Genomic DNA, 12,748 nt, shown 5'->3' with positions numbered 1-12,748 from the left:
CTCTGCCTTTTGGATTAGTACTTATCATCCACGGGGTCCACCATGGATATAATTTCTTATCACCCTAGGAGCTGTAGGGGATGCAAGAGTTAGTTCTATTGCCTCTAGTGTCGCTTTTTCTCGATTGCTTGAGGCACAAATGTACTACTTAAGGTGTTTGGCCTTGATGAGTTTTTCCACTAGATAGTGTAGATTCTTGCACTACTCTATGGTGTATTCATGTTTCTTATGATAAAAGCATCATCGCTTCTGTTCGTGCCTAATCGAATTAGTTTTGATTGGCACTAGCCATTTGAATTCAGGTAGTTCTTGAATTAATGGCAAGAACCTTTCATAAGAGACAGTTAGCGAAGTGAGCCTTAGTGGTTGCTGCTGCCGTCCATCTTGTCTTTGTCCCCCTTATATAGATTGGTTGTTCAAGAGCTTTGATATTCTAACTTTGTTGTTTTTTTACAGTCTGATTCATTACCAGAATCTACTAGGAAGCTGCTCGAACATTGTCTTCAAGCATAGCCAATGATTTAAAAATGGGACGGGACCGGCTGGTCCGACCGGTCCGACCGCCGGCCGGTCATCGGACCGGACCGGTTCGTTCATTTGGATCGGGTGGGCATCGAACCGGGGTCGGACCGGTTGAACAGGCAGTCCAACCGGACGAACCGACCGGTTCAATTGATTTTTTTTTTTTTTTTAAACAACATCAAAACGATGTCGTTTTGATGCTTCTAGCATCAAAATGACGCCGTTTTGGAGTCCTTTTCCATCTCCAGGCTGCGCCGCTGCAAGGATTCCACTCCAGCTCCAGGTCCAGCCCGCGACTCCAAGGGATCTCGCTGACGGCCTGCAGCAGCGACTCAGCGACACTCACAAGGTCCCGCCGGCGGCCCAAGACACCAAGAGAGCTCCGCTGCAAGGGATCCCGCTCCTCCAGCTCCAGCTCCAGCTCCAGCCCGCGACACCAATGGATCTCGCCGGCGGCCTGTAGCAGCGACACTCACAAGGTCCCGCCGGCCGCCCCCCCCCCCCCCCCCCCCCCTCTCTCCCAGCTGGTAGCCCGCCCCGACGTGGGAGTTTGCCACTTTGCCCAGTGCCCACAGTGAGTGCTAGACTGCTAGTACTAAGGAAAGACTTTTTGAAGAATGTTTTCAATTGGATGTCATGGCCGATTGATTTCTTTCTGTCTTTGTCATCAATCCACTTTAGGGTTTCCCATCTTGAGGATAAATTGAAAATAAGTATTATTGCAGTTGGTTAGCTAAATGCTAAAATATAAGATGAATGAAATATCGAGTGCTGATATGATCGTGAATGCGTATGGAAATTTGATTTGGTTTTAAATTTGAAATATTGCTGATATGATCAAAATCTCAATAATGGCGTGTGATCTATGTTAAGGGTTATCAACTTCTATAATTCTAATTATAGATTGAGTCATATGAATTTAAACTTCCTTAAAATATTTGTTGTTTCTATACTATATAATAAAGCTGGGGATGCAATTTTGTTGTGATTGTTTTTGAACCTTATTTGACTTTTCATACTAAATTTTATTATTAGACTTCTTCAAGAATGTTTTCATATTAAATTTTGTTGTCAATATGTGTGATTATGAACTTAATTCATTGAGCTCTGTTGCTCATTCTCTAAATTAGATTTAAAGTTGGTTGAAAATCAATCATAGCTAAGTAGGAGGCCAATAAAAAATTAAATAAATAAATAAATACATCTAATCTCTATCTATTAATCTCATTTTACACGGTTATATAATCAAATGCACATTTTCCATTGGTATCATAGTGGGTCAAAACCATTTCCCAATCCCCACTTTTCTTTGGAGGATTATGATTTATGAAACCACAAAGAATGGACTCTTTCATTAATTATTCATAGCCTTTGTTTTATCAGGATCAAAACATGCTTGTTATAATGACGGTTGTTCCTTCAGATAAATTTACCAATTGATATATGATTGTTATAAATTGTTGATGACTTGATTATAAATCATTAAATGGTTGATGACTTCCATTCTCTACGTTAATGTGATATTTTTGTTTCTAATTTCAATAATTTGATAGAGAAATAAAAAATGGAATCAAACTTGACTCCATCCTCTGGTCAAGATTCAACTACCAATTCTCAATCAACTAGAAGTTCAACTACCAATTCTCAATCAACTAGAAGTAAGATCGATCCTGCATGGGAGCATGTTTCTGAAGAAAGATATGAAAATGGACGGAAAGCTCTTATTTGTTTGTATTGTAAAAAGATTACAAAAGGTGGGGGTATTCATAGAATGAAACAACATCTTGCTGGAGTGAAAGGAGATATTGGTCCATGTAAATCGGTTCCTCCAGATGTAAAATTTCGAATGGAAAATTCTTTGCAAGAGTTTGTGAATTCTAAGAAAGCAGCCCAAGAAGCATATGAATGTAGAAATCCTTATGGTCCTAATGTGTCACAATTTGAAGGGGATGGGGCAGAAGGTGAAGAAGAGGTTCAACAAATGCAAAGTCCTATGGCAGCTAATAGTGGAAAAAGGAAAAAAATCAACAGTGGATAAGTATTTTACACCAAGAAATACTCAAGGAGCTCAACCTTCCATGAGGAGTGTACTAGCTGGGAAAGAAGCTATTTGGAGAGCGGATATGGCGGTTGGGAGATTCTTTTATGATGCATGCATTCCTACTAATGCAGTGAATTCCTTCTACTTCAAGCCAATGTTGGATGCTATATCTGCAATTGGTCCTGGATATAAGGGTCCAAATTACCATCAACTACGGGTTAATCTTTTAAAGGATGCCAAGAAGGAAGTTCAGTTACTTGTGGACTCTTATCGTGCAATTTGGGCAAAAGTTGGGTGTACAATAATGGGTGATGGTTGGACAGATAATAGACAAAGAACACTCATCAACTTCCTTGTGTATTGTCCTGAAGGAATATCATTTATGAAATCCGTTGATGCTTCAGACATTGTCAAGGATGCAACTAATTTGTTTCAGTTATTTGATGAGGTGATTGAATGGGTTGGTCCACTCAATGTAGTTCATATGGTCACTGATAATGCAGCAAATTATGTGGCCGCGGGGAGATTGATTTCTCATAAGCATAAACACATTAATTGGTCACCTTGTGCAGCTCATTGTCTTAATTTGATCTTTAAGGATATTGGTAAGATGGACCATGTTGCTGAACTTGCAAGACGTGCATTAAAGGTGACAATTTTTGTGTATAATCATGTTGCTTTGTTAAGTTGGTTAAGAAAAAGAAAAGGATGGACAGAGATTCTGCGACCTGGTGCAAGTCGCTTTGCTACTACTTTCATTGCACTCAAGAGTCTTCATGATCATAAACATGACTTGCAAGCTTTGTTGACTAGTAAGTTCTTTGTGGACTCTAGATATTCAAAGGATTATAAAAGCCAAGTTGCAGTTTCCATCATCTTGGATAATAGATTTTGGAATGATTGTTTGATTGTTGTGAATCTTATGTCTCCACTAATGCGCTTATTGCGTATTGTTGATTGTGATGAGAGGCCTTCAATGGGACATGTGAATGAAGGCATGTATAGGGTTCGTTTGGGCATCAAGAAATTGTTTAACTACAACAAAAGACTATACAAGCCTTATACGGAGATCATAAAGCAACGTTGGGATCAACAACTGAAGAAAAGCATTCATTCAGCAGCTTATTGGTTGAATCCATGTTTCCAATATGATCAGGAAAACTTTTGTAATAAGCCAAATGTTATTGGAAGTGTCATGGATGTTATTGATCAGAAAGTTCTGAAAGGCAAGCTTGAAACAATGAATGAAATGAAGTTATTTCGTGATCGATTAGGAAGTTTTGGAAGAGAACTTGCTTATTCTTCACGTGAAGTACTTCAACCTGGTAAAATATTATTATCATTTATTAGTATGTTTATTCTTCTTTATTAGTTACCTACTTATTTTTTAATATTTTAAACTTGCTAATGTGTTTTATTTTTTTCTTATTTTTAATGTGAAATGGTAATTAGATCAATGGTGGAGGCTACATGGATATAGTGCACCACATTTGCAAAAGTTAGCCATTCTAATATTGAGCCAAACCGCATCGTCTTCTGGATGTGAGAGGAATTGGAGTGTCTTTGAACGTATACATACCAAAAGAAGGAATAGATTGGAACATCAAAGGCTTAATGATCTTGTATACGTTCATTATAATTTGCGCCTAAAAAATCGATATAAATGATTTCTTAGTTGTTTTGAATTTAAATTCTTCTATTCACAATTATGAATAATTATATGTTTTTTTTTTTAGGTTCTATAACAAGAAAAGAATCTATGATCCAATTGACTATGCATGCATTGATGAGACCGATTTTTGAGTAGTTGATGATGATCAACCAGCAGAGTTAGATGTTGAAGAATTGGAAAATCTTCTATATGAAGAAGGGTCAATTCCAATAAATGAAGTGGAAGGTTCAAGTTCTCACATTGGTTAGTAAAATATTTAAACTTATAAAAGTTCAATAATTATATTTTTTTCTTTAAAAATGATTTATTGTTGATATATATTCAATATTTTTGTAGATGATGAGGATGGTGGTGACGTGGCTATAGAAGGGCTTGATGTGGAGAACTTTGGTTTTCCAAATGCTCATGTTCAATCTCCATATTCCAATTTCCAAAATGAATGAAGACATGAATTTTATATTTATTAGTATGCAAAAAACTTCATGAATATTCAAACATTGACATGTTATATTTTTATTTTGAGTAATTATTTAAGTGTTGTGGACCTATGGTTGACATTTGTATTATTTATTATGGACAATGTGTTAAATTAACAACTCTTTGATAATTTGGTTATTATATAATAGTAATGGTTTGATTATTTGATAAATATTGAGTTTATTGACATTGTGAATGTATAACATCTTATATTGTGTTATAGATATCATATATGATAATTGATGACTTCTATAGGTAAAAAAATTTGTGACAAAACTCAACAAACAAAGTAGATGCTGTCAAAATTTACATAGAATTTATTAATTTTTTAATTTTTTATAATATATAAAATAATAAAATATATATTTATGACGTCACCGGTTCGATAGCGGTTCGACCGCCGGTCCGATCGGTGAACCGTGAACCGATAACTTTTCCGGTTTAATGACCGGTCCGGTTCTGAAAACATTTAGCATAGCATATTGGTCCACCCGTCTGAGCAAGTCTTCCATCAAGACGGGTGGCTTTTTAGTAAGGGACTCGAAAAACAAAGTGCTTGGGTTAATGCTTCATTTGAAAATCTAAAGGATAGCATCCATACTATAAGATTCTACTTGGAGCACCGTAATTACTACTCAAAAAGTACTATTTCATAGCTTGTAATTAACTCTTTTAAACACTTTTGAGTAGTAGTTATCACCTTTTAACCCAATTAACATATTAAGGACCCTTGCAATCAATTCTAATCAAATTGTGTTAAGTTTTGGTGTTTTGATAGCTTTTTGATCACCAAAGCAATCCGAGATTGAGGAGAGTTCTTTGGAATCGATAAGCAAATCCAAAATACAAAGAATATGGGATCCTGTTCATTCCACCCGGACGGGAATCATAGCTCATTCCACCCGGGTAGGAATTCCATCCGGCTGCCGCCATTACATCCGGCTACCACCACTTTCCACCCGGATGTGATATTCTGCTCCGCCGCCATTACATCCGGTTGCCTCCACTTCCACCCGGATGTATCACATCCGGAATTCTACTGTCGCCGCCATTCCACCCGGATGTTCACATCCGGAATTCTGACGCCAGATGGGAGAGGAGGTCGTTTCAACTTCTCCAGATACACATATCCGGATCCGCTTATAGCGCGTACCTGGAGAGTTTCGCAGATATTTTGCCAATGCCGCGGTGTTCTCCTGAAGCTTCCAGATATTTGCCACCGACATTTCGAGATATTTTTCTTTAGATAATTGATGTCTGCGACCGACAGTTTGGGATATTTTGAGATATTTTGCTTTAGATATTTGTTGTCTAAGTTCCCAAAATCTCCTTGTAACCCACCAATTATAAGATTCCTTAGTTATTAAGTTTGGAAAAAGGGTGAATAACCCCTTATATATAGTTTGTAATTTCCTTTAAATGAGGCATCATCATATAGATGATCAATATGTAAGATCTCTCAGGAGCCTGTTCTCGGAGATCAATCCTTTGTACAGTTTTGCAAGGAAGTAAAATACAAAGCACTTGCTCTACTTTTGTTTTCTCATTCTTTTTCTTTCTAGCCAATCAAACTCAGTGGATTTTTCCTCAGAGGATGGGAGGTTAGGCTTTTCGTCTCTTGGAGTAAAGAAAGCTGGGTAAGTTTCCAAATGCATAAATTGGAAGTTTTGTTGTTTTAGTTTTAATGAAGAGAAAGTGTGACCTGTTAATGGTTTCTATGTTTTTAGTTAACTTAAAACGCCTTTAAATCACCTGGGCCAACACTTGGTAAGGCAAGTGATCTCCATCCATTGAGATGCACTAGTTTATCTCTTGCGAGCCTTTGGGAGGTGGTTTGAAGGTAGGATTTTCTAGAATAGCCAACACTTGGTAAGCTTTTGGACTCTAAGGAGACATCCATTAGTTATCTCTTGCGAGCTTTTGACGGATAATCCAAGGTTAAAGATCACCTTGAATGGCAAGTGTTAGGTGAGAGGTATGAGCCATTGCAAGGTGCATCAGTGAGAGGGATTTAGTGTTGAACCCATTAATGGGAAGCATCTGTACAATACCGGTTCGGGAAATAATTATATGTTAAATCCCCAATGCGAGGAAAATAAACAAGTGACCGGAACTCCCTTTTTATACAAGGAATCTGAGCCCAGTGATCTAAACTCCAAGAAACACTTTTCTTTGTAAGTAAAATTAGTTACTATTTTTTAGTTAGTTTAAAACCAAACCTTTTTCCACCAAAAATTATGTTTTCTTTTAAAGCTAACCTTGAAATGAAAAGACATCGATTCAGCTTTGAATTAATATCAATTGTGAAGTGAAAACCCATCCCAGTGAACGATCCTAGAGCCACTATGTTATAGTAGCTTTGTCTTTGCTACCCTAGTACATGGTGTAATAGGTTATAAATTTTGTTGATTACTCCTTCAATCAAGGAGCAGAAGCTGGACATGAATCAGCTGATACACCAATTGGGCACGAATCACACCGCATGCCTGAATCACTTTATAAAGTTCTTTAAAAATTCATTTTCTTACATTTTGACATTTCGCAAGGTGCTTATGTTATGCTCTTGGTGCATAGAACATACGTAGTGGCTAATAGAGGCCTCAAAGACATCTCGAAAAGAATTAATCGAGTTATAAAGGAGTCGGTGGGACTTAGAGAGGGCCAGACCATGGAGACTAGCCAAAAAGACCTCGCACAACAACATGTCATTGCTAATGTCCAACGTCATTAACTGTCGGAAGTGCATAAGATGGTCAAATCAATCACTTATCCCATCGTACATGGTGAATTTAGGTACCAGAAACCCCATTGTGGCTTGTAGCTGATAATATGAGAGTCAAATGGCATGGAGAGCATATCATCCAACCGTCAACTTATAAAGTCGAGTGGGGCCTTTCTATATGATCATGCATCGGTGGTGGCTCCCTATGTTGTGGCAAGTGGCTAGGTGACGTCTCCTATTTGGGTTGACCCAACCGGGCCTTTAAGGAATTAGATATGTGCGAAAGAGCCGACGTTTTTCAGTCTTAGGGCCCTAAACGAGCTTTCAAACTGTCAGACAGAGGGGATCCTCATTCTTATCCCTTTTTTCATTTTCCTATGACAAAACTGGAAGGCTCATCTGGTTAAGATCGGTCCGTCGATGGATAAATTGGCTCAAGCCACATAGGATAACTGTTGACGGACAATTCCTCCTCATTCACCTATTGATACGACTTGGTGTATAGTCGGGATGAGCGTTCCACCTGGCTATGATCTCGTCTAGTAATGGCTTGCTAAGTGGGGGTATAACCACTCTTTGAGTGACACCCCTCAGCCACTTAAGCTCGCAGCTCTTGGTTTTCCTGCTTTAACTAATCAGTCTGCTAGAGTAGGGATTTCATTTGTTGCTCATTCTCTTCTTGCATTCTCGCTTGTCAAGCCTAGAATCGCTCCACGACATTGGTTGATTGAGATGCAGGAGAAGTGTTGGCCATCATGCTTTTAGAGGCTTTTGTGTTTTGGTTCCCATAGACAACACTAATGTTGGTGCATGGTCCAAACAGAGGTGTATGTCTAGATCCCAAGAAAGAGATGGACCTATCATAGCATAGTCTCGTGTAGGCCACTCGAAATGTAGAAAAATATATTTCTTGCACAAAAGGAATGTCTGAACATGTTGTCTTGGCACACCTTTCCAAATCTTAAGTTAGAGAATTGGCTTAAGCAAGTAAAAGTTTTTTTAAAAAAAAGAAAGCAACATACCTTTTTTGGGTTGTGCATGACTATTTATCCTTGCTCACATGTAATGTCTTTTAAAGTGTCTTAATGACACCTTAATCACACTTGATTGTGCTTTATTATGGCATTGATTGTCGGTGCATAATGGTTGTCTTGCTTTGATAAGCCGCCAATATCAGAATTTATTCTTGTAATGGTTGCATCAATCATGGTTAGTGCACAATCAACGCTTGAATGTGATTAAATGCTTAAAGGTTAGTTAGGTGTCACTCTCACTATCTCCGTTTAGGATCGTCTGTCTTCTTTCTGGATATAGACAAACTATCCACTTAGCTTAGGTCCTTCTTCCAAACAGCCACAAATGTGGATGGCTGAGGGGACGACCTTGTAGTGAGGGGCGCACAATTGGGTTTGATTCGGTTTTTCATTCTAAATCTAGTCAATTCGATTTTTATCACATAAATCAATTATATCAGTTCGGTTTTTTTTTTTTACTCAAAAACTAATCAAACCAACCTTATTTACACCCTTACCCTCAACTACCAAAAATGAATGAAGAATTATGTTTTGAGGCCCAAATTTAAAAAAAAAAATTGAATATTTAGGTTGTATTTGTTTTTTGGTTGAATAGAAAAAAAAAAAAACAAATATTTTTCTTTTTCTATTAAGTTAAAAATAACATATTAATATTAACTAATATTATTAAAGTGAACTTGTTATCAATAAACTTAGTTTAGTTATGTTGGTTGATATTAGCAGGTTACTTTTAACTTAATAGAAAAAATCAAATATTATTTGATTTTTTTTATTCTGCCAAAAAACAAACACCACCTTAGTGATTTTATTTTTAGTTATTCCAGCAAAAAAAAAACCCAATCTAAACCACCACCGAAGAAAAAAAAAATGCAAAATAGTAACCAACAAAAGTACGTCATGAGCTCATTTACAAACCCCACATTATATAGGGAAAATGATGCTAATGTACATTAAATAATACTTAAATAAAGATTTTTATAATTGTTCATATTTTAAATCTGTCATGTCACAAGTCATAGATGAAAATATATGCATAAATTCTAAAATTTTACTACAAAGCCACCTCTTTTTAATAAAATAAAATAGGAAAAATGAGTTGTTTTGTAAAATATTTGTAAGACTATTCTTCCCTTGTGCATCACTCTCTCCACATCATACTTTAACACTTTTTTCTCATCCATATCATGTTTTTAACAAGAAAAGTGACCTTCTCTTGTTAAACCTCTTTAATTTTTTATTTTTTTTTATCAATGTTTCATCTTTTCATATTTATTAATTTTAATAATTTTTTTAACACATTAAACACAAAGTGATAATAAAAATAAATATACAACAGACAAATATATATATATATATATAGAATCCACTTGATAATTTAAAATATTAATTATAATAATACATTTCATAATTTAGGGTTTAGATTTAAAAATTATGATTTATTATTTAGAAGTTTAGGAAATTAGATTCATGTTAATCAAAGATTTTTTATATTAACCCTAAAAAATTATTTATTTATTTTGTAAATCTTATCACGTGTAAATAAAATAAAAGTATTTTCATTATATTATTTTAATTTGTAATTCTTTTAATGTCAAAATCACTATTAATGATGATATTTTAAATTTTTAAATTTGTTATTTATATAAAGTAAAAGAGAAAATACATTTTTCAAAAAGAATTTTTATTTAAGGAAATATAGTTTTATCAATATAATGTTTTCAAATGGTTAGAAAAGAATATTAAATTAAGAAAATGGTTATAGTAAATGAAAGAAATTAAAATGTGTTACAACAATGTGATTTTGTATATTAATGCTAAATTAAATATTTTATTTTTTTATTTTATATAAATAAAAAATACTAAATTTATAATTATCTATAAATTTATATTTTCTTATTTATAGTTATTTATAAATTTATACCAATATCCCCATGAACTAGTATTTGTGGTTTAACAAGGTAAAAATTGTGGGATGCTCACCACCGTTTAGCATGATCCCTATGTACCATCTAGCGCAATGCATGTTCTGAACAAGAGCCATGTAGCATTATTCGTTCACTCCAGGATACAAACAAATGTAAACCAATCGAGCACTATGTATTCCTACCTGCCAAGTATTAACTATAACATGCATTAAGAGTGTTGATTGATACAACTGTTACGAAGCTAACACAGGCTTATCAAAGCACAACAACCATTATGAGCCAACAATCATTAGTATTAAAGATGGTAAAAGTGCAATCACTTTTTGTGGTGTGACCTTTCTCCATGCTTTGATGTGAGTTGACCAACACTCACTTCTCATTCTCTTTAATTTATTTTACCTTCATTTCATTACTTTTCTTGGTTTTGCTCTATTGAATCCTTTTCTTATTCTTTTCCCACTCTATGCATTTTTTTATATTGGCATTCACATGTTGTTCTTGCTCATTATTATAGTAGTCAATATTTCTTCCTTCTTCACCACCAATGTTTTCATAGGACATCCCTAGGTTCATGGCTCATGTGATTTTCTATGCATAGCATCTTATACACAAGGGTATGGATTTGATCATTGGGTAATTGAATCTAGTTTCTCTTCATTTCTTATTTTTTTTAACCCTAGCCTTAGTCAATCTCTTCCCATTAGTGTAGATCATCCTTTAGTCTTTTAATTTATTGAGATACTAGATCAAGTCAAGCTAGGCTATGACTTTTCTTGCTAAAACTCACTCTTAAAGTTACTTGATTTTGTAGTTCTCAAAACTATTATAGTGGGTATTAACTACAACATCAACCTACTCCCACTAGCACTGGAGTTCTTTGTTTCAAGGGAGATATAAACCATTTTCATTAAGGTTCAAACATATTCCCAATGATTGCTTGATTTGTGGCCTTCATAATCATTGTAACATGCATTTATTCTAACCTTGGCTATATCTCTCTATCTACTTTCACATTAACAAGCTAAGGATTGCATTGGGCTAAGGGAAATATCTCACTCTTCCCTTCACAATGCTGAATTAATTTAGTTAAGCATTGTGATGAAGTGGAAAAACATGTATAGGAAATTTAACATTAAACACAAAGTGGAGAAAGTGTTCAAGAAACTAGATTGCATTAACAAAAATAGTCAAAATACAAGATTGAACTATGTTGGAAAGTGAAAGAGAAAAAGTAATAACTAGAAAATAAAGCAAAAAGATTCCTAAAAAAACATAAAAAAAAAAAAAAAAAATCTCTTAGTGTTTTCCATCCTCACATACACCTACTATCCTATAATTTTTCACACTACCCATACCCACACTTTTTCAAATGTCGATGCCTTCACTTTTATACCTTATGTGGTTCAAGTGTTCTCACCAAAACTAGGTAAGTGGAGTCCAACTCTAATTGGTACAAAAGCTTGGCCAGTAGGGCAGGAGTCACCACTAACTACTATCAAGGATGGTCATTTCCATTAATCTTAGATATGATCATGAAGTTAGAGAAGAGGACTAACAAGCTTTTATTTAGGTGCGCTTTTGGATTGCGGGGTGGTAGGTGTGACCTTGAAGTTGTGTGCTTCTTCAAATTGTGCTATTTGAGGTATGGGGAGTAAGATGTGTGACATTGACACAACATCTTCATTGTGCTTTTTATATTCCAAGGATGCATCATAAACTTGCATTTTTTACATGTGTCCTCACTTAATGGCGAGACTATTTCTTTTTTTTTGGTGAAAACCTAATTTTTGAAAAAGATGGAGTTGTCATTTATTTATTTATTTTTTAAAGGGAAAATAAAATAAGAAATAATACCCTAAAAATATGACTTCTTATTTAGAAAAGTATGCCTTTGAAAACCAAGTCTAAGTATAGGGATACCAATCGAAAATGTACCATATGGTAGCACCTCTCTAAGCCCTAAATAAAGGTCTTTAATAATCAAGTTGAGATAATTATGAAAAATGATTTGTAAATCGGGGATACCAAAGAACAAGAATAAGGTGAAAGTGATAATAACAAAAGTCTAACAAAATACTACTCTAGCAAAACATGCATATCAAGTGAAATCAAGCATATAATAAAATAAAGTAACATACCTCAATTCCAATCCAAAGTACTTCCATAAAATACTAGGGCTAATTCAACAAGTATAATATAAAAAATGTCCTATAATATACACAACAAGCATTTCACTCAAATCAAGAATAAAAAAAAGTGATCAATGTATGACAAGATATAATCAAACATGAGAATATATAAAAACAAGGCATACATGTTCATGGAATTAAGTAAATAAAGGATAGAGGAAGCGTA

General features: G+C 34.9%; 1 protein-coding gene and 1 long non-coding RNA gene across 2 annotated transcripts; both read left to right on the top strand.

Moving 5' to 3' along the window:
• Positions 1–2,471: 2,471 nt before the first annotated feature.
• LOC100854053 (uncharacterized) lies at positions 2,472–4,066 on the top strand. Its single transcript, XM_010665522.2, has 2 exons — positions 2,472–3,875; positions 4,016–4,066. Exons 1-2 carry the CDS (start codon positions 2,472–2,474, stop codon positions 4,064–4,066), a joined length of 1,455 nt encoding a protein of 484 aa, XP_010663824.2.
• Positions 4,067–4,357: 291 nt separating this feature from the next.
• Positions 4,358–4,781, top strand: LOC132252819 (uncharacterized). The gene is made up of 2 exons (XR_009464627.1): positions 4,358–4,478; positions 4,572–4,781. It is a non-coding gene; the product is annotated as an uncharacterized LOC132252819 (long non-coding RNA).
• Positions 4,782–12,748: the final 7,967 nt, after the last annotated feature.

Source organism: Vitis vinifera, chromosome 17, assembly GCF_030704535.1.
Source record: "Vitis vinifera cultivar Pinot Noir 40024 chromosome 17, ASM3070453v1".
Classification (NCBI taxonomy): Eukaryota; Viridiplantae; Streptophyta; class Magnoliopsida; order Vitales; family Vitaceae; genus Vitis; species Vitis vinifera.
Note: the sequence above shows the minus strand (reverse complement) of the source record. Positions and strands in the feature narration are given on the sequence as shown.

What these genes read in the sequence shown, in the direction of transcription:
- LOC100854053 (XM_010665522.2), top strand. Translation starts at nt 2,472, where the DNA reads ATGGGGCAGAAGGTGAAGAAGAGGTTCAACAAATGCAAAGTCCTATGG. An exon ending in TTGCTTATTCTTCACGTGAA is followed by an intron (nt 3,876 to 4,015) that starts GTACTTCAACCT and finishes AATGGTAATTAG; the next exon opens with ATCAATGGTGGAGGCTACAT.